The sequence below is a fragment of the Grus americana genome, unplaced genomic scaffold (genome assembly GCF_028858705.1).
Source record: "Grus americana isolate bGruAme1 unplaced genomic scaffold, bGruAme1.mat H_58, whole genome shotgun sequence".
In the NCBI taxonomy this organism is placed as follows: domain Eukaryota; kingdom Metazoa; phylum Chordata; class Aves; order Gruiformes; family Gruidae; genus Grus; species Grus americana.
In genome coordinates, this window is record NW_026561380.1 from 41,142 (window position 1) to 68,479 (window position 27,338).

Consider the following 27,338-nt stretch of genomic DNA (forward strand, 5'->3'; position numbering starts at 1 on the left):
AGGTTTGCACAGAGTAAAGTCATTTTTACTGTTCAAGATCAGGCATGTGTTGGGCTATCCTGTGAGTTTATTCACTTTATCAGTGAATGCTGAAGCTGCTTGGCACAACCGGCTTGAGTTGTTTAGGAACCACCCCTGGTTATCTTCTGCAGCACAAGGCTAGAGGTTTACATTAGCCTACTTGAAGGGGAGGGGGGAGGCAACTGCTGTTGCCAAAGCCTACAGTGCAGTAACAAATGGGCAATTCTTCAATAAAAGACACTGTGTATGTATCTCATCGGCTCTTCTAGCAGCCAGTATTTCCTTGTAGGAGTCAAGTATGAACATAAGAGGCACCATGTAGACTGTAGCACCTTATAACCACGTAAAGTTGCTTTTATGGTGTATTTTTTTCCTTACAGAAGGACACTTTTATTTCATAGTACCTTTTATTATTATTTAGCACAAACTTCACACACACTGATGCGTGGAATTTTCTTTCCCAGGTCAGAAACAGGCACCATAACCTACCCCTCGCTAACAGCAGGGGGTTACACTGCACACTAGCACCTCTGATTACTGCAAAGCAGTCACTGTCATTACAAACAAACAAGTACTGGATTCACTCTACAGTAAGCCACAAAACTTGTGAAGCCACCACACTTGGCATGACAGCTGTTGAATTATTTGCACACAGCCAATTAAACCAAGTAAGGACAAGCAGCACGTGAAAACCCTTACTGTTAACTGCAGTAATTTTTTTTCCCCTGCTCTTTGATGTTCTGAATTATGTTACCTCTCTGAAAAAAACCACTGTTTTGTCAGTAGGAAGGGAAGGGATCACATGCTGCAACTGCTTTTATGTTTGAGGACAGACATAAGCTTTGGCATACAACATACCACTATTTGCCTGACTTGAGTGTTGAGTCCAATACAGAATACCATGTCTAAAGGAATACCTGACAAGTTCCTAGAAGGAAAGACAAAACTTTATTAGTAGTTACATAAATGTAATAATTTCAGCTCAGAAAGGGTTCCAGTTACAATACATTACCATTTGCAATAAATAACATGTTCTAGAAACAGATTCCTAATATAAATTCTGTAATAGCTCACCCATCCACCCACAGGGAGAAGTACTTCAATACAGAGCCAAACTACTGATGTGCGGCTCATCTGCACTTCATTCGTAGCCTGTGCAAAAGAAAAAAATTATTTGCCTTTTCTCCCTCCTTTTTTAAATTTTATTTCTCTTCTTTAAGGTTCCCTCCCTTGCCTTGGGGAGTTCAGGACCTAAAAGGTATATGAAATGGATTCTCCTTTGCTGCAGAAGTATGGGATTAGTAGTCTAGTTAGGGATCACTGACAAGCAATAGCTCATGTTAAGAAACTTTAATTCATCTCTATCCCATTTCCCTTCTTCTAGAGGAATGTTTACCTCTCTCAAACTTCACATAAATGGCTCAGAAGACTAAACTAGCTGTCATTTTATTGCCATCATTCCACAGCTCCAGCTGACTACAGCCCATTATCAGTATATTGATGGGCAAAACTATTTTCACTTCAGGCTTAAAACAGGAACAGGAAATTTGCTTAAGATCTCACTTATTTCAAGAATATCAGAACAGTTTAAGGAAAGTTTAAGCTCAGCATAGAAAACATGCACTCACTCTCTGTTAAGTTCATACACTGTTAAGTTCTTTGCATGTTTGCTCACTTCTGTTTGCCCACAAGAGACCAAGAAATAAAAGGAAAATCAGCATCATATAAGCAAACCATCTGACAGCACAAAACAGATGCCTGAACAGTACCTGTATCTGATGCATGTGACAGAGGGAGACTGCTAAGACTCCATTTACCTAAAAGGATGCAGTTGAAAATGTATTCTTACACATGAAACAGGAATAATTTTTTTCTTCCTCATCCCAAATAAAAAAATTCTCTGCAATTAGACTGTTCACATTTTGCTTGAATTTCTCCGCAACCTACTCGGTTACTATGAAAGGCTGAACCATAGGACAGAGAATTTGTATGTGTATCTCAGTGGATCTGCCACGGTAAATTTTGTTTCATACTGCAGTAGTGTTTTGGTTGAGAAAACTAAAAATCACAAGCCAATGACCTGTTCACCGCATGGCAGTTTTGTGCTGTGTATACAATGCATTGAGTATGGAAGCTGAGTACTGAACCTGTTTAATGCCTCAGGCAGGAATGATAAGTTTTTTTTCCAAAATATACTCCTTACTTAAAATGCAAACAAAAGGCAGTCCTTTTACACAGCTGGACAATTTCTGCTTGTGCATGCATCAGCATGTGTAAATGTAAAACCAAGATGCAAATGAAAATCTAGCACTTACACCAAGGCTATGATGCACTATTAAGTATCAGCACACCATTTGCCTTCACAGAGAGGCACTATCTTATGAGAGCCAAACTGAATTTATTCTTTATTTTCAGTGAACTTTAAGCCATACATGACAGGCTGTATCAGTCTCCTCTGCTTTTCAGTGCAGACAAGACAGGAATATCCCTATTTCACAATGAAGCTGCCAGCACTCTTTCTGTATACGAAGGAAAATGGCGTGTGGAAGTAAACATGAGGACTGAGAACCTGCTTCAAACCCATAGTAACCCAAACTAGAAGATAGCATCAGAAATCCACCATTATGTTTGCACCTTAAACAGCTAGTTTTCTGATGCTTTCACTTCAGGTAGACCTGACATTCTGCAAGGAAGCAACAGTTCTAGACATGAGAATTACACTGAATCAAGATACAAGGCTTGCTATAGTCTCTCCTAAATTCCTGGGGAAAAAAAAGAAATCATGCTTGGCCAAGTGACACTAACATGTGATATCACAAATTCACAGAGCCAGAAACTATTATTTTTAACTTTCGTGCAAGTTTCATATTAAGAGCAAGCCCAATCTTATGTATGACGAATGACTTCTCCTTCCAAGGAGGCGGAAGAAGCAAATCAGTAAAATTAGAAGCAGCTCAAAAATTTAAACTATATTCAACTTTTAAAATGTAACTAAAATACTGTTAGCAATGAAGACGTCAAAGCACCATCTAGAGAACAGAATTTAGTAAGCAGCTTCCACTTGCTAGGGCCTTATGCAATAAGAAATAGGTCTAGTGGTTCGTATTTGTTAGAGCGAGAAATACTTAGTCAAATCATGCAGATGTTCTCATGGCACAAGAACTTGCCACCAATCCAAAGAGCAGAGCCCACAGTGTATGTGTGAGGGGAAACAGCCCTGGGAATTCTGCAGCATTGAGGAAAGCAGGTTTATGACTCCTGTAGTTGTTTTACTAGAGAATCAGCCTTTAATTTTGTTGTTGTTTTTTTTTAAAAAAAAAGATGTCTGAGTTTTAATTCCTTGAAAGAACTACCCCCCCTAGGCTTCACCACCAGCTTTAAAAATGTAAAATAAACCCAAAACACGCAAGTGACTGCCTTCACAAAACTGAAAGATGGTGCTGACTACACTAACATGTCCTGTAAGTTTACAGATAAAGGCACACTGGATACAGTATTTAGCAGAAGCATTAATGGCAGCGTGGCCAATACAAAGTTGTAGTTGCCTATGCAACTTCTCTCCCCCCCCCCCTTTTTTTTTTCAAATGCATGTTTCCAAGAGCATAATTCCTGCTAAACCATTTTAGGAATTTGTGCAGAATGGATTAAGTCCAACATTTTGATTTAAAAATGAAAAAAAAAAATAGTATTTGAGTAGGCCTTAACTTTCCTCAGGAATGCTTTAAAGTGAACATTGCGTTATTATTTTAACACCTCTGGAACAGAAATTGAAACACATCAATTGATGTCCTTCCTTTTATTGACCAACTTATTAAAAATATATATATATGCACACACACACAAGAAGGGGGAGAATGAGATAAAGTAGATTTGTTTCAATAAATAGCCTAAAACCCCCATACACAGAGTTAAAACTTGGCTTCTGAAGAAAGCAATTCATAGCATTTATACTGCATCTTGCTGGTGGGTATGGGAAAAACATGGAAAACACTTGCATTAGCCCTTTTTAGCTCTTCGCAGCTTCTCCCAACACTATGACTCCTGCAGCCACACTCAGCTCTCCAGAGAGATGTAGGGCTGGGCACAGGATAAACAGTCCTCAGTGCAGCATCAGTTGCCTTAGGGACTGTTGCTGGCTGCATTTGAGAATCAAAGGTATGAAACCAGGTATGAGCATAACATTGCTGCAACTTTTGACTACATATTCCTTCCAGCCTAGACTGTTCTTCTGACTTTTGCCCAACTCCATTAATAAGAGAAGCATAGAAGCCACAGTGTTCAACCCAACTACTCTGTTGTGTTGGACTTCTATGAAAAGATGGAGAAAGCCCCAAAATTCTCCACCAAATTATTCCTCATGATGGAGGTGGACTACATCCCCTCCCCAACCCTTCTGATCTGCTCCCCTTGATCTCTATACTACTCTACCCTTCTCTGTTAATGGATTCTCCACCACCGATTAAAAAAAAAAAAAGTTAAAAAACCTGTCCAAAATGTTCCCGGAGGAATGTTTCCTCCCTCAGAACACACCATGCCTCCAGCTCAGCTGAAGACTCCGGCATGTCAGTAAAGCACCCTCAGGAAAGGCAGATGTTGTGGCCAGACAGTACTGCTGACACAGATGCCCCCACAAGTGAGGCGTATGTGTAAAAGCCAGGTCTTCAGTCTGGGATTTCAAGAACAGTACAAAGCCTAATAAGCATGCTGTAAAGAAATTATCCAGACTGCAAGCAAGAACATCAGAACTCCAACACACCTACCCTTCCCAAACACCTAAAGGGATCTCTTTAGACCAACATATCTAGTCACTGAATAGCCACACAGGAAAAGTGCTCAAGCTAAAACCTTCCTCAGTACCAATTCCCATGACAACGAAGGTAGGTGTTGAACCTCCTGCTCCACATAGGGTACTTCACCACAAGCATTTCACTACACGAATGCCTGGCTCATTCTTTAATGGAGCACTGAGGCTGACAGATGAAAACTCAGCTGAGGGTTCAGTCTTAAAGGTCCAAAGCTCCTTAAAAGTGCTAAGCAAAAAGTTGTTTGGGATGCTCAAAATCCTTCTGAAGGCACACTGCACTGAGTCCTTCCTGCCTTTCTGCTACTGTTTCCTGGCTGGACATGGCAGACTCCAGGGAGCCAAAGCACCTCCATCATTACAGAAGCAACCTAAGGCTGGACTTCCTTGCAGACACCATACTTTCTAAGTAAATATTGGGAACATTGCATCCTACAGGACACAGATGTACCACATTACATTACAGCTGATTAAGTGCAACTCCTAAATTGTACACTTCCTTTGAAAACAAAGACATTTCCATCTGATGAGCACTACCCTAGAAAAGGAAGTCATAAAGCACAGAGATAAATACAACGCACTGAAAATGCTTGCTCTCTGTGTTCCCAACCTAAACTGAAAATGAAGATTGAGCCTGTGGTCACATATTGCTCTCTATAGTTGCAAGGGAATTTATCTATATTGGCTTTCACTGGTTTAGGTCAGCATTATAATCACACTGCTTCTCCAAGAGAGAGGTAGGAGCACAGGACACAGATCTATATGCATTTCAGTTACCATTGTTAGTAGCTTAACAGCCCTGGCTAGTTTTTTAGCAGCAATACAGGAAAAAAGGCCTTCTGAAGTTCAGACAAACATACAGCATGGAACATGCAAGAAATAAGATGTGCTCTTCCTTGTTCCTATAATGGTGACAAAAGGAGTTAGCTGACCATCTAATTCTTCCTCCTTCTCTCCCCTAACTGTGCTAGAAATTTACCTTTTCATCTGCAATTAGTTGGTATTTTAGGAAGTTTTCGGTTCTGGAAAAACAGAGGTGGGCCAACATGTTTCAGATGTGTTGGACGAGCATGTTCTGTGCTTTTACCCTCATTCAATTATCTGTCTTTGGAACTGTAGCTGAAGGAAACTCCGTTTCTGATGGATCCATTCATGAGGGTTTTAGGATTCTCTCTTTCAATCTTTTCTCTGCTGAAGATAGTATCCTGATCACTGTCAAACTCTGACTCGGAGACCATCAGACTGGAGTTGTGTTCTGTACTTCTGTGTTTTATACCTGATAGTAAAAACACAAAACAAGCTCATCAGAAAGGTTTCACTTTTTAGTAACATCTAACCATCCTCTCCTCTGCTGTGATATGAAAGATAAGTAAAAACATTCTCTGCAATCCATCATAATAGCGTGCACCACCGATATAAAAACTGGCCTAGGAGGTATCATATACTGTCGGGCAGATACTCTTCTGACTTGACAGCACGCCCATCAGCTTATGGCTCTGAAGTATGAATATATGGGTTTAAATTTGAAACAATTAGATTATCTTAGTACGTAGCTAATGTACTTTTAATAGCTTGAATCTGGAAATTAGTCTTTCCACTCTGTCTAACACGAGTGGCAATGAAAGGTCATGGTTTCTACAGAAATGTTATGTCTGTCTTTGTAGGACAGCAGTTTCTCAGGATGATTTTATTTCCCTGGATTTCAATACGTCCCCTGCTAAAAACTGAAACTCACGTAAATCACAATATATGTGAACAGAGGGTAGCAGCTGAAGTCTAGTGATGTTTAACAGGACACTTAGGGGCCAGGAGGGAAGTGCTGCACACCAATAAAATCAGCTCCAAATTAAAGCATGTGCAGGGGAGGAAGGGTTACGTGGTGGTGTCTGTGGAACAATTACATGTTCTAAGTTAAGATCAATGAAGAAGTTCAGAGCAGTGGCTGAGCCCAAGGCCTCATGCAAGAAATGAAATGATTCTCCCCCAACCATTTCACTGTCTACGCTTGCCTCTGTCACTCATTCCCAAACTTGTAGGGCAGCTTCTGGGCTCCTCCTAACTGCAGGTGTCAATTCAAATACATTGACTGTAAGCTTGGTGGATGAGCTCCCAGCTGAAACAGACAGCGCTTACTGTATTTGGGTCGTAGCTCCATCCTCTCCTGTTCATCTATGTTATCTAGGATGGTGTATTTTGTTTTCTTTCTTATCTTCGTCCTCTTTCTGCTAAAAAGAAAGTTACCACAAAGACATTTAGTTCCCATGTACACAAATAAATCCGCTCTCTCTCCCTTTTCACACACATAGCTGCATACCTCGATATACAGAACCTCATTGTACTTTCTCGCTTCCACTTAAAAAGAGCTGTTCCAGTTTATATCTGAATAAAGCAGCTGTACAATCTGGACCAGAGGGTGTAATTTATTTTTTCTCTCTCATACGTAAAGATGAAGAAAGCAAGAAAGATTGCCTTGCTTTCCTAGGCCACAGGGGTTCAGTTTGTTCAATTTCAGCATAGCAACTAGACATAAGGTAGTGTTCAATTTGTTTTCAAATATTTCTGTGAATTGGTTAGTCTCTAATTATTATTTTTTTTAACTGACAGAATTTAAGTGGTTCTTGTCTGGTTATGCTTACAGAAAAGACCAGAAAAAAAATGGAAATTGCCTCCCTCATACATATGCAGGGAAAAAAACCTGCTGGTCTGTAGGCAAATCCACACCTGTTCTTTCATTTAAATCCTTCCCCAGCATCTACTTCCACAGTGCTGCAAACATCATCATCTCTATGTTAAGTTTCATCTATTTCAGGAGTTCCTGATTTGCTCATTAATACAGAAGGGAAAGTCCTGGAGCTAGAGGATTGTTGTACTGGATCAAGAGGGAATGAACAGAGGATTTCAGGGTAGAAATAAGGGCATTCACACATGAAACCAAGGGGGGACCTCCTAGAAGATGCTGTCACACCTCAGGCATTTTTCTGGCCCTTTTTCTCATAACTTTGATGTGCCCTTTGTCAAGGCAAGGATTGACCCTGGGAACGTCTGCAGAAGCACTCTGACCCAGATTGCACAGTGCTCAGCCTACATTACAGCAATAGCCAGCAACTCGGCCTCCCCTCTACAGTCTTCTAAAAAATGGAGTTCACTTGGCAACTCAAAACAGCCTTTAAAACCTTTAAAACTCTAGCCAAATCTTGGACTGCAGTGTATCTTTTTCCTGTAGTGTCGTCCACAAGGCACAGGGCATCTCTTGGCATTCTGACCTGTGCAGCATTTTCCTCCTCTTTTTTACATGTACCTGTATCAACCAGCCCACACTCTGGCACAAGCCACATGAGGACAAAGGACAGAAGCAGCTGAACTCCATAAACAATCCCTTTCTCACCAAATCCACATGGGGTTGTGAGGTTCCACCCCACACTGGGGGCAGGGGCGGGCAGGGAGTGGGACACACTTCTATTTAAACCTTTCTACCAACAGCACCGTTCCTTCAATCATAAAAAGGAAAGCAGTATCAACTCCCATGCATTTCAAACAGCATCCTTTACATATTGCAAAGACACCATAGAAAAAGTTGAAAATCCAGAAAGATTTTGACAGCTTTTCATTTTTGCTAACACCTGAACAAGGTATCTATTTGCTGGGCTTTTTGAGCAGCAACAAAAACACTTGCTGTAGTTACAGAACTTGCAGGGACTTGTCACTTGAAAGAGAATTTCTTAGCAGCTTGCTAGGGATGACTAGAAGTGGGGGAGGGCAGAGAGGGAAACAACATACAGTAGCAGGCAAAATTCTTTAAGGAAAGAAGAAGCAAGAGGTTTGCGCGACTGAGATCTCCTTGCCTGCCAGCCAGATGCAGCCATATGTCCACCCTTCCTGTCCAAGGGAGACAGCAGGTTAGGAGCAAGTCCCTTCCCATGGCCTAGAACACTCCTACATCAGTGACCTTCAGGGTGTACCTCTTTTTTCTTAGCATGGAGTACCTGGAGGGCTCAGTGGGAGACCAGGGAGATCTGCAGTATGCAGTCAACATTTTAACATAAATTATTTCTTAATATGAAGGATAGCCCAATGTCAGCTTTTTGTTTTTCAAAATACAGAAGAGCAGAGAGTCACAAACGGATACTGCTTTTTTGAATGAAAGTGTGTCTATACAGAAATAGCTATAGGAAGCTCCTCATGTCTGAAAAGAGTTCAGTGGTTTAGTGCTAAGGACTGGACTGAAATGTGACAGTTGTCTGCAGTTTTTGCACATAAGCCATCAAAACCAAACACAAATCACATACCTTTTGCAGCAGCAGATGCAGAACCAGGCAAGCCCTACCGTGACCACAATCAAAATAAAACCAGATACAGTCACATAGAGTATACTCCACTCTGAAAAAAGAAACACAACAGTGCTTTGCAAAGGAATATGAATAGGATAATTTCTAATACAACTCCATGAAAATAACCAGTCCTGAGGAATGGGGAGTGGTAACAGGAGCTCAGGAAAACTTAGCACCTTCATATTCTCAGAATAATCCCTAAAAAGTCTTAAGCTTCTAAATTGAAAATGCATGTTTGAAAATTTTCTTCCACTCCAATACCTTCTACCATCCCCAGATACTTGATGTCTGTGTGGGAACTGAAAGCCAAGAGGGCATGGTTACCACCTCAGTTGTCATTCTCTAACTGAAATAAACATAGGTGTACTCTGGGTCTGTCATTTTAGTAGTGCTTTAAAAGAGCAGCTGACTAGAGACAGATCTTTCTACCTGCACGCTTACATTTGTAAATCCAAAACATGAGAAGGCTACAGAGAGATGTGCAAGAATGAAGTCCAACATGTGTATGCTCACTATTGTTATTACACTCTGGAACAACACAGCATTAGGGCAGGGCTGCAGGAGGTCCCAGCCTCAGGCTTACAACCTATGGTCCCATTTTGGTTGGTCAATTAATATTTGCTCACTAGCAGACAGACACAGGGCCCACGGTTACTTAATTACTTGTAGCAAGCTCCTTATGAATTTCTGTAAGTTTACTTGAAGACTGGTTCATTGCTCAGCAAATGTCTCCAAGCCTACACAATACTAAGAGTTGAGCTTTATTTCAACTTAAGTAGAAGATCAATTTAGTTAACTTAAAACTATTAAATATTTGAAATAGAGAGGCTTAGCTTATATGTTAGGTGTGCCACAGAATATAGATGTGGTTAAGCTGGTGAAACTAAATTGCATTTCCCAGGTGCAACAGGCAAACTGAAAGAAACAGTGAAATTAATCATGCTAAAAAGTCGAGCTTTTAAAGGTGACTCTATTGCTTAGTCCAGAACACTGCTGTTTTCTTTCCTTAGGTCAGATCATACTTCTGGCACAGAAGCATCAATTACCCACTCAGAGAATCTAAGCTGTTGCCTCTTTTTTTCAGCTTGGCAACAATCAGATGAATACTACTCAAAAGCTTTGCAATGCCCACGCTACTCAACAACCCTTCCCACTGGCCCCAAATTGTTGCAACATCTCTCTCCCATGACAAAGTTGTCATGCTTTTTTTCCTCAAACAATGATACTTTTTAAAATTTAAACTTTTAAAATATTTTAAATATAGCTACTACTGTCAAGACATTACCATTTCAAGACGTTATTCAAATATCTTTCTATAGAAAGATATTGCTGAGCTGGAAAATAAAGAGAGTGTTTCAGTCTTCCCTCAGCATCTTCCTCCTAAGCACTCCCCATTCTGACACCAAATAATCAACAGTCTCACAGGATGACACGTTATTACTCACCACAATTACTCTCTCCATCATTTAGATAACGATGAATTAAGTTTTCCATCCACAGCTGGTAGCAAATGCAGCGCTTTGTTATGGGGTCACAGTGTCCATGTCCAGAACATTTTAAAAGACAGGCTAAAGAACAAAACCAAAGATAGGGTCAGTTGTGTAAATGGACAACTTGTCACACATCCTCTTACTGCAAGACTAGATTGGTGGTAAAGCATCTAGTTCATAACATTCTGATATTTTTTTAAATCTCCCTTTCCTTTGGTGATAGGCATTAAACAGATTTACTGTTTGGCAGTCTGCTGGCTGTGAAAAGAATGACAAGAATATATCTTATGCATGCAATACTGAAATTGTAGGCAAGTCAAGAACAGTTTATTCTAACCAGAAATAAAGATGAATTAAAGTTGTGGAATTTAGACCTGCTCCTTTCTTTATAACCTGGTTGTAAGAACTTCTGAAGCATCTGAGAACCGAGGAATATTGGCATTCTCAGGTACTAGAAAGACAAGCATCGCTCCAATAAACTACAGTATATTTCAATATTTCAAAAATGAATTACAGCATTTGAGGCTAGAACATTTACATACCTCATACACTTATAGTAGAAGCTATTGCTAGATCAATGCATCATATCAGACTAAATTAAGAAGCTATTCCCCTTAAAACTTAAAAGTAGCAGATTTGCTATGCCAAGAAAAATGTTAATGCCTATTCTCAAGTGACACCTACACAGTTCAGTAATCAAAGTACATTTATAATAGAACAGTCCTTTTCAACAGGTAAAAACAGAATTTACTATCAATGACTATTTTATTGCCAGAGGTCACTCATTTTGTTTGCATTTGGATGATTATGTCCCGGTTTTAAATGACGAAGTCATATCTGCAATATCCGAGTATCATAAAGGGTTCACATTATTAGTGAAGTTTAAAATAGGCTTAGAAGTTCAAGCATCTTTCTGGGGAAAAGAAAAAGTTCATTATAAGAAACCCCAGCAGCCTGTCTACATTGCAAATATTAGAAGACTAGGTTATAACACAGTGATCACCTGAGCATTTTGCCTGATACAGACAGACAAAACCGTATTACATTACAAGCCTATTCCTGAATACTAAAAGCCTTGAAGGAACCAGGGACAGGAAACATTCTGTATCATGGCTGTATTAAGTTGTGCCCATCTTCCAACAAAAGATGGTATGAGCGGGGTATCTTTATCCTCATTCCTGATGCAGACCAGATTAAGATGTGCTTTTGCCTGCTGTTGCAGATGATGTCTTTTGAAAGAACACAAGTGGCACCTGTCTACTACAAATGATCAAGCATTTTAATTATTGTCTTCAACGTCATCTTTCAGAAAGCTACATCGAAGCCCAGACACCAGATGGCAGACAGAAAGCCTTCACGCACTGTTTCCAGGTTGCCGTGTTAGCCAAATGCCCTGCAAAGTTCTAAGATGAGCAAGCATGATCCAAAACATACCAGCCGTGTCAACCCGCAGGACTTTAAAAAGCAGAAAATCAGCCTTCTCTTTCAAAAGCTGCACATGCAGAGTTCGTGAGACATCTGATGCCTTGATCACCTTGGAAGGATGCCCATTCTGCACGTAGAACACAACCGCAGTGCTGCAGAAAGAACAGCTAAGGTCATGACTGCTGTCAAAGATCACTTGTGTCAGGCATTCAGTTTACAGCCTTTGGTTTTGTTTGTTTCTGGAAAGCAAATGTCACCACTGACAAAGATTAGGGAACTCTGTCCATGGATCAGTCAACTCCATTCAAACACCATGGGCTTCATTCTGAGCAGGGAGCACCAGCAGTTCTCTGGCTTCTCAGTTTCATAGAAGAACGGTGAGGACAACAGGAAATGCAATTCCCTCCTTGATCTTACTGATGCTCGCTTTAAGAGTAATTATGTATACATTTGCCTCCCCCACTCTCATCCAGAATCTGTCACAAAGCAGTATGAGTAACTTTGGGAAACTGCATTTAAGAGAAAGAAAAGCTCAGAAGCAAGGGAGCCAGAGAAATTCATGTGGGAACCCTCCCTCCTCCCCCTGGATTATTCCCCCCCCAAGTTGGGTGATGTTGATTTCATCCCGTTCCACTTCAGGGAACATCTTTATCTGAAAAGCAGTAATTGGAAGCTGTGATTAATTTTCCAAACTGTTTTTAAATTTCAAGAGTTTCCCAGAGAGCTAGACAGACACCAAAATGGGTTTTAAATTACCAACCAGTTAACAAGAAGTAAAGATAACTCATGTCAACAGGTTCTGCCAATCATGGTGAGAAGTTCTCTCTGGGTATGCACAGCTATCTCCACCCCTCTACACCAAGTAGAGGGGGTATTTCTACTTCAGAGTAATATACCACACTTAGGAGTATCCGCTGTGTAGTTTTCTCTGCAAAAAAAATAATTTTTGTCACCAGTTACCTGGGAAAATGTTTATAAAACACTGGGAATACCAAAACCTTAGAAAGGAAGTAGAAGAGAAGGGGAGTAAAACAGGTTTGGTTAGATACAGCTGGAACCTTATTTTGCAATATAATGCCTACTTCACTGTGAGAAAGTCTGTCTGTCTCACTCCAGCCAGCATTTGGAAAAAATAATAGCACTGTATGGAATAAAAACGCTGAAATATATGCACACATTTTATTTAAAGGAATAAATAAAAAAAACCTATACAGAGAATTTTAAATTTTTTTTTTCTAAACAAAACATGTCAGTTCTGAGCCTCCAGAGAGCTTACTTCATCAATTTTCTACCACAGCAGAAGAAATTCACCTTTTAAAGTATATCCTGTTACGAGCTATAGCATTTTTTTGTCATCTCAGAAATGATTATTTTGCAACTAATTATGAGCTGTGAAAGAGTCAATGAAAATCACAAATCTTCCTGGCACCGCAGGATATCTTTGTACCTTATATCTGAGTAGGCTTGTATCTTCTGAACTTTGATATCTGAATCCAAAACATTCAGTAATACAGCCAGCTGTCTCACCAGGGTGTCCTTTTGCTGTTCACTCAGCTGTCCTACTCCAACTTGCAGAATCAGCTCCACCAGACCACTCCTCTTGGGATCTGACAGAAGAACAACATGCTATTCTTTCAGATCCTGGCAAATATTTCAGTACCAACTGAAGACAACATGCAGTACTCAAAAGTATTTATTAATACTGTATTTTCCTGCACGTGACCCATATCGCTTATGCCCTAACCCTTTTGTGTTCTAAGAAAGTACTTAGCCTATATTTCCACATTGCCTCTGAAACAAACCTGGTGGCTCCTTAGATAGCAACAAAGCTTATCAGTTGAAAGAAAGCACTTCAATGTGTACTTCTGTTGAGCATTAACACATCTCTGCGCAGAATAGCAACTTCTGTTCCCCTAAATGCTGCCATCTTATGGTCAGAGGTAAGGAATAGGTGAGCCTAATTCTTCAGTTCCCTGCTAGTTATCTACTACTGGCTACCACCCAGGAAAAGGGAGGCAAAGATGGACTCGTATGGTAGCATGCAAGACTGTGTGAGCGAGTCGAAATGACGACGGTCAATTTGAGAAATATCAAATATGTTTACCTGCATAAACTGAGGGTTCTGTTAAATAATACTTGAACTTCTAGAGTGCCTTGCAAACAAAACAAGCTTCACAGATATCCAATGAGAATCCTGACCCAATTATTTGGACTACATTCAACAATAAAGTGAGGAACAGAAATAAAATCATTGCCCAGGAACCAGACAAACAAGAAATCTCGGACAGACCCATGATTTCAAACTCATTTCCTGAAACCTCAACTTATGCTTCCATCACATAGCCATTTATCCTGCATTTGAAAATAAGTCTATACATGAGCAATATCAAAGCATGAAAAGACAATTTAAGAAACCCTTAAATTCTTTGAGGTTTTTGTCCTTTAGGATGAAAGGAAGAAAACAAGCATAAACACACTTTCAACCATCAAACACACAAGTGCAGCGTTTCTACCTAAACTTAATGCTCAGCTCCCGTCCCTTTCCCTTGGCCAAACAGATTAACAACCAGAAAAAAAGAAACAAAAACCTACAATGAACAAAAAGCAACAAAAACTAATGAAAATATTAACTAGAAGTATGATTTTTATTTATTTAGGCTTCCAGTAAGGCAATGGTGTAATTGGTAGTTAAGAATCCTGACAACAAGAAGGTATGGAGAGACCCGCTTGCTTTGTGTTTTAACTTGAGAATCTTATCAATGTTGAAATACATAAGTGAAAAGGAGAACAAAGATGAGGTATTCACAACGTATCGATGACCTTTTAATTGTCATACCAGGCCGCACTTCAACAGTTGCTGAATCAATATCTGAGTCTCCTTTGGCATCCGTCACTTTCAAGTGAAAAGTGTAGGTTCCTTCCACCAGATTAGTTAGCTGCAGTACTGCCTCGTGGTCTGAGCCATAGATCACATCCTGCAAAAAAAAGGTACTGGGATGATTATTTAGGGGACAGAAGCATCTCTCTCATGAGGAAAGGTTAAGAGAGCTTGGGTCTGTTTAGCCTGGAGAAGACTGAAACGGGATCTCATCAACGCTTATGACTACCTAAAGGGCGGATGTCTAGAGGAGGGGGCTAGGCTCTTCTCAATGGTGCCCAGTGACAGGACAAGGGCAACGGGCACAAACCGGAAGACAGGAAGTTCCATCTCAGTATGAGGAAAAACTTCTTGACTTTGAGGGTGACTGAGCACTGGAACAGGTTGCCCAGAGAGGCTGTGGAGTCTCCTTCTCTGGAGATATTCAAAGCCTGCCCGGATGCGATCCTCTGTAACCTGCTCTAGGTGATCCTGCTCTAGCAGGGGGGTTGGACTAGAGGGCCCTTCCAATTCCTACCATTCCGTGATTCTCCAATTATATCCTCTGAGAAAGTCACAGGAGTGACTATCAATTCAGGTATCTGAATGTGAGTTCTTGCTATGGCTTTTGGGACAAATGTGACCTACCACTATAGCAGAGTAATACAAACTTGGAAGTGGGAGTTCACAGAATCACAGAACGAGGATGAGGATGTTTGCATAGTATGGATATTCTCATTTAAAAAAAAAAACCACAGAACAGCTGACATTCTCAAGTACTCACCTGCTTGAAAATCCTAGACAGTTACATTATTCTTACTCAATTTTACTCCAGTATCCTTAGTTCTGCTTTCTTACAATCCAAATTATTTCCTTTCCTTGGATTTAATGTATTTCCAACTGTTATCCCTGCCAGCTATATTTTAAGCTAAACCTCTTCAACTCTTCTCATACCCTTATGTGAATTGCTTCTAGAAGCTTTGTTATCATTTTGCTGTTTCTCCTCTCCCAGTTTTTGCCAATTTGCCGCTATCTTCCTGACTGTGAAGAGCTGTCCACAACACTTTGCGTGGATAGGCAAAAGGAGTTATCACAGTATTAGTAGCTGACATATAAACCTCAGTTTACCATGAGGTACTTCTACTGTCTGCCCTCACTCGGAGACCAGACTCCACTGCCCTAATGATCCAGACTATTCACTGCGGTCTGCCAGGCAAGGTATCTACACATATAATGCCAAACACCATTTTTATCTTAAACTGCAAGTTTCACCTCATCTGGTACTAGACATGGTTCCTTAGTCTTTATCAGCACTACTTGCTCTCTCTGAGCCTTCCTCCTTTGGAATATCTAGATTTCAGATGATTTTTCTCTCAAACACATTAGCCTGGTACTATCTTGGTACTTTTAAAGAGCCACAACTTCATTCTTCTGTCTTGAGTCTTTCCCAACCAGGTCCACATTGCTGCAGTCCTCTTACGTAGCTACCATACTCTACAATACTGAAAATGTCACAAGCCCCTTGAATCAAAGTATTAGGGAGAGCAGGGGAGACAAACCAGAAACAGGCACCATGCCTCATAGCATCTTATGAGTTGTACCCGCTTGCCTTGCTGCAGTGATGCTACATTCATAACAAGAGATGAATTTGACTCCACTTACAACCTTCAAGAAACTTACCCCAGCTGCTGGGCTTTGGCCATCTCGAATCCACAAATACGAGACAATCCCCTGGTCATCAGCAGACCTTGAGCCATCCAAGGTAACAGAGTTATTTGGAAGCACTAGAACATGCTTCCCACCAGCATGCGCCCGGGGTGGACTGTTGTTTTCTAGCCATAAAAATAGTGGAGGAGAAGGATTTGAGAAGGATTTGCTTTCAAAACATGCAAAATGTGACCTGCCATTGCCAATACACTCACACTGCAATTCTTTACCTGATGATTACAGGCAGTAACAACAGAATCTCGTGTCAAAGGTACAGGGAAAGGATGAGTGGGTAATACAGAATTTGGCTCCGGGATTATTACAACCTGAGAAAAGCAGAGCTGCACCATGAGGAGAATACCAATAAGAGGTACCATTCAAAAAACTCTTTTTCAAAAAGCATTTACAGTCTATTTACAGTCTCAAAATAACTTCTGTGTCAGTTCTCAGTCAAGCAGAGAGATTTTCTGCCTACTTAGAAACGCAGCCCAGCATGAGATCACCATGCTGGGCTCTTGTCCTCTTGAGAATCACTTATTACCTAATAGAAGCTTGTGTAAGGTCTTACATCTTCACAATGCCTGTATTTAGGCAAAGTGTATTCAGGAAACTTAGAGTAAACCCAGTTCCCGAATGCTTTTTGCTTACCGGTAGCAGTGAAATTAAGGCATGCATTGAAGTATGGCCAAAAAATACCAAACAAACATGAACATTCTCTTTCCAGAAACCAGACATCAATGAGTTTTGTTTAGAATGCAAAGACAGAGCTCCAGGAAGCTGTAAGGCTGAGTGAAATACCTCGCTGGTGTGAATATTAGGTTGGAGATAAATAAATCAACTTTGGGCAGATGTCCAGGGCATTGGCTGTAACTCTATTCTCTAGAACAATGTAGAGTTCTCTGTGATACAAGCGATCTTCTTGTCTCTTTCAAATAAACCAGTTGATTAAACTTGGCTATTGAAGCATACTTGAATCTATGATGGTAATCAGTACACTGTGGCTACACCTCACAGCATGAATGAGACCACGAGACACATCTGCGCAGAGCTCTTGCCATATATTTCTGACTAAATACCTAACAAACCCTGGAACAGTTCAACCAAGGATACCCATAGGTAAAACTGAGTCCAGCTTCTCCAACACGCATTTCTTCTGCAGTGATACCAAGTGGAAAAGAATCAAGGCTGCATTGTTTTCAAAAAAGTCAGCAGCTAAGATTTTGCTGCAACTCTACTATCATTTCATAAATGGTACAGGTACCACACTTGCAGAGCCAGAGTGCACCTCTCCCCTCAAAAAACAAGACATGCAACAGAAAGCCAAACTCTGGACCAAAAGAGATTTGAAATGTACTATGCCATCTTCTTTAAAAGGAGGCATAGGCCCATGGAAATTGCTAAAATCACTCCGTAAGGAACAAAATGAAGCAAAAGATGGTTGGATTATCACCACCTGCAAACTTGAGGATGCAACATAAGTCAACACTATGAAATCTGTCAGGAGTACCTGACAGTACCTTTTATCTCACAAAGTAAGTATTATTACCCTAAAGCCTCTTCTACAGCATGCACACTGGAAGAAAAAAATAAAAAACACCACAGCAACTGTGTCTCTGTATAAAAAAATATAGGTCTTTTAATATTAAGTTTTTAAGTGGAAATTGGTATACTCTGAGACCTCATTTCTTGGATGTTACTTAAAATCCACAGTAAAATTGCCTTTCTGCTCAAAGCTTAACTTTGAGAATAAAATAAAAACATATCCTCTTAATGAAGGAGACACACCATGGTCAAAAACAGTATTTTGGAGCATTTTTATTACAACTAATTCTAAATATATTTAACTTTAAAAAAGCTTGCAGTAAGTGAAGTTACTTCTGCCAGTCACTCACAATATTACTTTATTACAAAATAGCAGTAACTATTCTTGAATACCCTTGAAATATGACAACAGATACATTATCCTTTTCTGTTCCAATTTCCTTTACAGTCTGTCAATGATTGAATTAACTGGCAAGTTGCCTATCATATCCTAAGAAGCAGCAACTAGGCTTACCTTCCTTCACAGTAATAGAAAGCACAGATGCACTGCTTAAGCCCTGTTGGTCTTTCACGGTCAGCCTGAAGCGATAGGTACCAACCTGAAGACCAGTCACAGTTGCTATTGCTTTGTTGCCATTTTCCATCTGTACTGAGCTTGGTCCACTGAAACAAAACATCTCAAAAATAATCCTGCACAGACAGCCACATTGTTCTTACAGCAGCATCGCTCATTTGCTTTTATGTATATTGTTGTTCTACTGCTGCTATAAACACTGATGGTTAAAGAACTATAGGAGTCATGAGTTTAGTTCAGAGAATTCATAAATCCATTTTCTGCAAGATATTCAAAGCACCCAAGCATCACATACCCAGTTATTAGAAGAGTAGAAAATGCACCCCAGAAGTTCAACCTCCTCGCTGTATTATTTCACGGGAGCATGCAAACACTGTTGCTCTAAGAGCCGCTCACGACATACACAGGGTGCCAATAAACCTCTTCCTGTACCATGGATACAACAGCTGCATGAGCTAATACCTTGTCCTTTTGTTAAGGATCAATTAGTTTTGCATATAAACATACAATTACAAAGATTTGTAAAACACTGTCAATCATCATTCAAGAGTGCTTTAGTCACCTACTACTGAAAGCTCAGGCTAAACAGATTGTCAATTTACTTTATTATTCAACAAACAAGTGACTTAGAAACCCTAATTCTAAGCACTAATGGGAAAACTTTGTACAGGATGGTACCCAAGCCTGTTACTCACTTTTTAACAGGAGACAAGGAAGTTCCTGTCATTTTCTTTTAACTTTATAACAGTTGGCCTCAAACCAACACATTGGAAAACACAGGCAGAGATTGCCTAAGCTTTCCAAGTTGAACTTACAGTTTCTGTCTCTCACCCTATTACCACCTGAGCAGGAAGAGCCTCAAAGCAGTTCTCAAACAGTGCATCACCCAACACAATTGCATAAGAGGCTCTGGCACACAATCACTTTCACTTTGTTCTCTATTTTAATGCAGATTAGTAAAGCCTCTGGATACCTGATATTTTCCCAGTGATAGAAGACAATGCCTTGGTCATCTTGGCTTTTGCTTCCATCCAGTGTAGTACTTTCTACTGGGAAAGTCAATTCCTTGTCAGGGCCAGCGACTGCTACTGGAGGGCTGTTATTTTCTGTAAAAATAATATTTAGTGTACGACTTTGCTAGGTAGTCACTGGCAAGGACTGCCAGAGAGAAGACTTTACGCAGAATATTACACTACAAATTTGATATATTGGCTCAAAGGTAAAAATCACAAATATAATGTGCACAAGCCAGCAGAAAATACTGGGTGGGAACAACCAGCTCTGCAACAAGGCAAAACCCACAGCAAGTACTTCCCTTTTTCACAATCATATCAAAGGCACAGTCACATTCCAAGAATTTTGCACCATGCTCAATGCACTGTGTGAAAAGTTGTATAACAAGAGTGGTGGTGTATTCTCCTTGTTCCACCATTGCATCCCTTTCAAAACCACCCACATAAATACGGTTCATAGAATCACAGAATGGTTTGGGTTGGAAGGGACCTCAAAGACCATCTAGTTCCAACCCCCCTGCTGTGGGCAGGGACACCCTCCACTAGACCACGTTGCCCAAAGACCCATCCAACCTGGCCTTAAACACTTCCAGGGAGGGGGCATCCACAACCTCTCTGGGCAACCTGTGCCAGTGCCTCACCACCCTCACAGGAAAGAATTTCTTCCTAACATCTAATCTAAATCGACCCTCCTTCAGCTTAAACCCATTACCCCTTGTCCTGTCACTACACTCCCTCATAAACAGTCCCTCTCCAGCTTTCCTGTAGGCCCCTTCAGGTACTGGTAAGCCACAATTAGATCTCCCCAGAGCCTTCTTTTCTCCAGGCTGAACAACCCCAACTCTCTCAGCCTGTCCTCACAGGAGAGGTGCTCCATCCCTCCGATCAGCTTCGTGGCCCTCCTTTGGACTCGCTCCAACAGCTCCATGTCTCTCCTGTACTGCGACCCCCAGAGCTGGACGCAGTACTCCAGGTGGGGTCTCACAAGAGCGGAGTAGAGGGGCAGGATCACCTCCCTCGACCTGCTGGTCATGCCTCTTTTGATGCAGCTCGGGACACGGTTGGCTTTCTGGGCTGCAAGCGCACACTGCTGGCTCATGCTGAGCTTCTCATCAATCGATACCCCCAAGTCCTCCTCCTCAGGGCTGCTTTCTGTACCCAGCCTGTAGCTGTGCTTGGGATTGCACTGACCCACATGCAGGACCTTGCACTTGGCCTCGCTGAACTTCATGCGGTTTGCACAGGCCTGTCAAGGTCCCTCTGGATGGCATCCCTTCCCTCCAGCGTGTCGACCACACACAGCTTGGTGTCATTGCTGTTCTTTGTCCTCGAAGAAGATACTGGCTGAGGTTTTCTGCTGCTCCAGGTCAACATGACACCACTAGGTTAATGCCAATTTAGAGCCTTTGAGAATTTAGTACAGAAACATATAACCTCTTATTCTGTTTTCAACTTCTGCTTTTGTGGCAAGGTAAAACTGGCAACGCTACCATTTTCCTGGATATTTATTTTCCCCTTAGACCTGACTTAGACAAGAGCATCCTCCTAGTTCCACACTATAACAGGTCTAAAAGACACCTCCACACACTGTACTTCCAATTCACATTCTTGATTTCTGCAGTAAATGCCTACTGTAAAGTTTTTCCAGAAGGGGTCATCTACAAAAAGATGTGTAATAAGCAACAACAGGAAGATAAAACATTGCCCCACGGTGGAATGTGAGACCTTCAGACAGGCAGAAAAGGCCACTTTGGATGCAACAGGCAAACATATTACAAAAAAAAAAAAAAATCTCATGAGGGCTGGACATTTTGGGCTCAATTCATCACTTGGCTCCCAAATCTAAACAAATGTGTGAAAGATGCAGCTTTTGAAAATTCCTTACTTGAAACTTTTCCCTAGGAAGGGCAATGCAATTCTAGTGAGAACTGAAATCACACAAGGATTCTTGGAGAACTGCAAAACAGTAAGAAAAATGAGCAAAGCACTGACTGATACTCTGAACAGCTTTGCAAAACAGATTTTGGAGGATATTAAACTCAGAGCTACATTTCAGCTTTTAGAAGTACACTCACATCTCTGCAGGCTGACTTACGTAATCAGGCCGGTGTGAGCCCTTAGGATCACCACCTAGGCATTCTACAATTCTACAGTTCTTTTTCCTGTTTGCTTTGACAGAAAATGGAGGTGGAAGAGTCCTTGATGCAGGGATACCAGACATTCAGACTGCCATCTCAGTGCTGCAATGCGGGGAGATGAGGCATTTGAGGACAGTGCTAAGGCATCAGGCTAGCCCACCCCAAGGGACCCAGCCCTGCCTGCAGCTGACTTACCAGGCTGCACAATCAGTGTGACCTCAGCCGTGGACCGCTGCCTCGCAGAGTCTGTAACAGTCAGCTGAAACGTATAATCTCCCTCCTGCATTGCAGATAACTGGAGGTACGGCGTCCGTACTCCCTACATAGCATTCATAAAAAGAGGGAGCGTGAGATAAAACAGAAATGCTCATGGATTATAAAAGGTCTTACAGAGTAAATGTGAAGAAAAAATTTGTTTTAATTCATAATAAACACAGTGTTTGAGCAAGCAGTTTAAGCATCTTGCAGACAAAGAGGCAACATAAAATTTGACAGACAGATGTAATGTATTCATTATTGCAACTGTCCCTATAGCCCAGAGAAATATCTATAGAACAATAAACCTTAATTTTTTATGCTGGTATAATTGCTGCATTATTTCTGAACAATAATTGTAAAACTCATGGACACACTGACTTTCTCAATTAGGAAATTAAACACTGATAGAAATTACTACAGCTTATTCCATTTCCTTAGAGATACTTTAAAAACAAACATCATGACATTCTTTAATATAATATTTCTAAAAATGGTTAAACACAAAACCAAGCTTGACTTCATCCCAGCCAGATAGGTTTATGGAAAAAGCATACTCAGGATGGAGTTGACTTGTTTAATATACTCTTCTAGCAGTATCAGCTGATATCTGTATAAGCTCATAAAATGACTGGGCCCAGCTATAGGTCCTTTTGCTAATAAAATGAACATTTGTGGCATGTCTCATATGAGGAATAACAAATCACAATGCAATTAGGTTATCTTTTTTGGATAAAGATGATAATGAGAACTAAGGGACTAGATAAATGATTAACTAACCATCAGAGGTACTTGTTACATTGCACTCTAACCATGGATACAATGTAACACACCTGAGACCAGCATCCTCGACTTTAGGCACACAAAAAAGATTACCATGCTCTTGAAAAGAAACTGTAAACTGCTCTTGCATCTCCACATTAAATACCCAAAGAATCCATTAGATTGTCTCAAGCAGTCATTCCCTTCTTTCAGGAAGATTGCTTTATGATTGAATAGCTCTTAAAACCTACAAGTTCAGGTTGTGTTGATGCTTTTGGAAAGTGTTTATCTTGGTAAATGAACAGAAATAAGCCATTAAGCTATAAGCCCTTCCATAGTTTCGTAATTGCCTCTACAGTATATGCTTGCATCAATGTTACTCCTTTCCTAAACAGATCTACAAAGTGATCTCTTTCCAGTTCTGAAGGTATAGAGCAACATTTCTGCAGCATAGCAGAAACCATGTCTCAAAAAATGGCTTCTGAGGTTCAGCTGGCTTCATTACATTAATTACCTCAACTACCTACAGAGCTACAAGAACCTCCAACTTACTGAGTGCAAGTCTACTGAAAATTTTTATTAACTTTTCTCAGATTTAAAAAAAAAAAAAAGCCATGAAAATAAGAGAACAAATTCAGTTAGCTTTCACAGGATACCTATGTTTTAGTGAGCGTAAAAAACCCCTACCTCAGAGCACGGCTGCATAACACTGCCAAAAGTCTTGTCATCTTTCACTCAGAAAATTAAGTTTCTGTTTGCGTCCTACTTTCTGCAGAAGAAGGTGTTACAAGAAAACCCTGACTACCCCCACATTCTCCCAAAAACAGTCTTCTAGCCTCTCAGAACATGGAAACCTGTGGAGCAGGCTCTAGGGTCCAAGGACAGACATTGTGAACTTGAAGCCTTTCCAAACCACCAGGGAATAAACAATAGCAAGAATCAGAAATGGCAACAGGAATCAGGGGGGAGTGGGAGGGATGAGAAGAATACATCGGGGTGGTGGGGGGAGCAGAAAGGCACTTTAGATATTTCAGTGCTTCTGAGTAGCTACTTCGGTATGTATTTGCTCACATTAGAGGCAAAGAAAAAGAGCTTTCCAATACTATGTAAGGAGAAATAGACATACCTGCATTGCTACAACTTTGCCTTTGCTTTTGGGACTGAGCGACCACTCATAGCTGACAATTTCATGGTCATCGCTGCTCTGGTTTCCATTCAGCGTGATGAAGTTCTGGGGCAAGGTGACTGCCTGATTAGGTCCTGCATTGGCAATAGGTGGGTAATCCACTGGTTTGTTGACAGTCAGAGATGCAATGGTGGAGTTAGCGGCTCCATCTGAATCAATCACTGTGAGTCTACAACAGGAAAAACAATATTGGAAATCTGTTATGACTGGACTTCTGCCAAGTCCTAAGTTCAAAGTTCAACCTTTTCTGGCACTCAGAGAGCAAAAACACCACCTGAAACAGAGCCACTGATTAGATTATATGAACTTCTGCTTCAAAGTCCTCAACTAAGGTGGGAAAGAAATTCAGAAGACTGTTTTCAAACACAGCTTTCAAACTTTTTTTTTTTTTTTTTTAAAGTCTAGCAATTCTGGATCCCAAATGAAACCCTTTCCCTGCAGTCAGTGGCAACTCCAGCAATTTCAAACATATTTCACTGCAAATTCTTTTAAAAATTTACTCTGTGAAAACCAGGGATTTCATTCATCACTCACAGTGGAACAGTTCCTGTTAACACCTACATCCAAAACTACTCTGCATGTTCAGAAGCTCTGCTTATAGCATAGTAGCAGTTCCTAACTTCTTATTTCTTTTTTGCACAATTATTAATTTTAACAGAGCTTAACATCAGCTCAGATTTTTGCAGATGTCAAATCACAAAACTAAGAAAGTACAGGGTTTAAAAAAAGCACTACTGACTCTCAGAAATGCAATGACTAATCATCTTAAAATGAAACTGCTGCAGACACCTGAAAGTGATGAAAGGCTACCCTGCACAGTGTGGAAACCAACTACATCTCTTATTCACATCTCGTGATAACTGCATACAGCTGAACACTGGAAGCTTTCCCTGAGTAGGAACAAAACTAGTGCTCATTAATTCTCTCATTAGGGAACACATACTTTTGCAGTGGGTGCACATCCATGCATATCAGCAGCACTGGATTTTGTTGACCAGCTAATTTCCTGTAAGCTTGAACACACTGATCTATTGTTCAAGCACCTCAGCCTCCCCGCAAAGGTACAGAGATATAGCAAGTGATTTCTTAATTGCCTAGGGTTTGGAACATGTTTAGAGCATTGCTTATAAGCGAGCTCTGCCCTTTTTAATACAGAAAAAATCCTATGCTCATTTCTGCCACTGTACAATATGGAACAATTCCAGTAAAGAACACAGAATTAAAGTTGAAGATATGCAAGTTTTGGTGAGGCTTATGCAAAGCACCACATTTGACATACATGTATGCTGGCTTCAACATTCTGCTGATGCTACATTGATACATAATATATTGACTGGTAGGCTGTTACCCACTGGCAGCCAGATAATCCAGGCTGGGTCAGTGGGAAGTCTGCCTCTGTGCAGACTAGGCTTTAAGTTAAAAAGTTCACAAAATGAACTCTGGTTTTAACTAAAACACCCAGAACCACAACCATTGCTTCCATTGTCTGGACAAAATCCAGATTCAGTAGTGCATAAATGGAGGAAAACAGTAGCAAGGCAAAGGCTTTTATGAAGAACGGAATGACTCAAAATCAGCACACAACACTGCCTTGCGAGGATCAGTCTCTCAATACTGTTCTGACTGCAACCACCCTCCAGGGGATGACTTTCACAGCCTGACTGCAGAGTCTCATCTCAGGACACTTGCCAACTTCTAAGCTGGGGGGGGGGGGGGGGGGGGGGGGGGCAAGGGAGGGAGATACATTCTGTCACAGTTGTTATTGCAGGGAGTGGGAGGTATTTAATTTCTGGTACTTTGTTTCCATAACTTTGTGTCGTAAAGTATCACAAAATCACTGCAAGCACTTTTTAAGCTCCCTGTGTTTCTCCATTGTGCAAAATGAAAGGTAACAGCATGCAGAAGAAAAATTAAGTTTTTTCTTTGAGGAGGTACATGTGAGCACAAAGAGAAATACTTAGCTGACATCACAGAAATAGTTAAAACCCCAAAGGAAAGTACGCGTGCAGGTACCTGAAAGTGTTTTCCAGGAACAAGGTTAGACAAGTGCAAGACAGGTGTGTCAGCAGATGCCTTCTGCTCTCGCAAAGGACCTTTAATTTCCTCCCAGTGGTAACTCACTATCTTCGTATCATCTATACTTTCTATGTTCATTAAAGAAAAACAGATCAGTTTCTTGTAGCAATTGCTGGAATGAACACTACAGTCTTTCACGCACTGATCCCTAATTGGTTTTCTGCAATTATCTTTTCAAGCATATTCAATCAGGGTTTATGTACCATAGCTGTTAAAACCACAGATTCCAAGCTACATTTGGTATGGTTTATCTAAACAAACAAGAAATTCTTCACACACACACAAACATTAAAAAAAAAAAAAAAAAAAAATCAATCTCAGATTCTGCACATTCCAAGCTGTCTGCTCTCAGTAATTATGAACACACTTATCTCATCATACCCATACCCTCATCATGACAGCTCTCTACCATGGCCTCTGGTTGCTCTGGCATAAAGGCCTTCTGGGCAGGGCAGGGTGAAGCTGTAAGAGTAGCTGCTGTTTGGAGCAGCCTCCAATACACTGTATCTCACCCCCCAAGTGGGCTGCATCTTATCACTTTTTTATTTATTAAAGTAATTTATAACTGGACTCAAATCCCTGAAATACATCACGTTTCAGGGAACTTCTGAGCAAGAAGAAGGAATTTCACTTGTAATTGACAAATAATGTTGTAACTCTATATTAAAAACAGAGGATATAAGCACAGGATGGTCCAGTACATACGACTGCCATCAATGAAGGTAGAAGTTGTAGGCAAAGACACTTCCTGTACTTTGGGTGAAGCAACGGCAAACAGGTGGCTGGTTAACTCTGACTGCTGTGAGAAAGATGGGGAGAAGAGAAAAAAAAGTAGTGAAAGCCCAGGCAAGACTAATCTGATAATTCTACAGATCAATAGTCCCCTGTGATCTAAATCTAGGATTGACAGCTTTGCAGCATCTGCTGTCCTTTTTGGACGAGGGTCAGAAAAAATTATGGAAGAGTAGCACACTGACACAGCAGTCTTCCGCTGCAGTCACTTCTGGCTGGTGTAATTTAGATCAGACCTGGACCTCTAGAGCCAGCTCAGCACCTAATTGCTGTTCCTAGTTGTTATGGAGAAGAGGACCATAAAAGGTGGCATGATGCTTTCTCATGATGCTTTGAGGTCTTGCCGAGGAGGGTACAAGGCCAGAAAGCAC

General features: G+C 40.8%; 1 protein-coding gene across 2 annotated transcripts; it reads right to left on the bottom strand.

Moving 5' to 3' along the window:
• Nucleotides 1-950: 950 nt before the first annotated feature.
• LOC129200340 (dyslexia-associated protein KIAA0319-like) lies at nt 951-24,261 on the bottom strand. 2 transcript variants are annotated; one of them, XM_054811662.1, is made up of 12 exons: nt 24,040-24,261; nt 22,092-22,215; nt 19,719-19,851; nt 18,686-18,834; nt 16,603-16,754; nt 14,902-15,040; nt 13,513-13,672; nt 12,075-12,217; nt 10,596-10,718; nt 9,109-9,199; nt 6,956-7,044; nt 951-6,098 (listed from the first exon to the last, which is right to left on the bottom strand). In XM_054811662.1, the coding sequence occupies exons 1-12, from the start codon at nt 24,043-24,045 to the stop codon at nt 5,920-5,922; spliced, it is 1,488 nt and encodes a 495-aa protein (XP_054667637.1). In that variant the 5' UTR covers nt 24,046-24,261; the 3' UTR covers nt 951-5,919. The 2 variants fall into 2 exon arrangements, with proteins under 2 accessions (XP_054667637.1, XP_054667636.1); XM_054811661.1 differs by lacking the exons at nt 22,092-22,215; nt 24,040-24,261 and having other exon boundaries at nt 6,956-7,047; nt 18,686-19,846.
• Between the last annotated feature and the right edge of the window lie 3,077 nt (nt 24,262-27,338).

Bases quoted from the DNA above. Each gene is read 5' to 3' on its own strand.
- LOC129200340 (XM_054811662.1), bottom strand. The intron at 16,755-18,685 runs GTAAGCCTAGTT...TTTTATGGCTAG, and splicing joins TTCTATTACTGTGAAGGAAG to AAAACAACAGTCCACCCCGG. The intron at 6,099-6,955 runs GTAAGCGCTGTC...TTTTACTATCAG, and splicing joins GGAGCTACGACCCAAATACA to GTATAAAACACAGAAGTACA.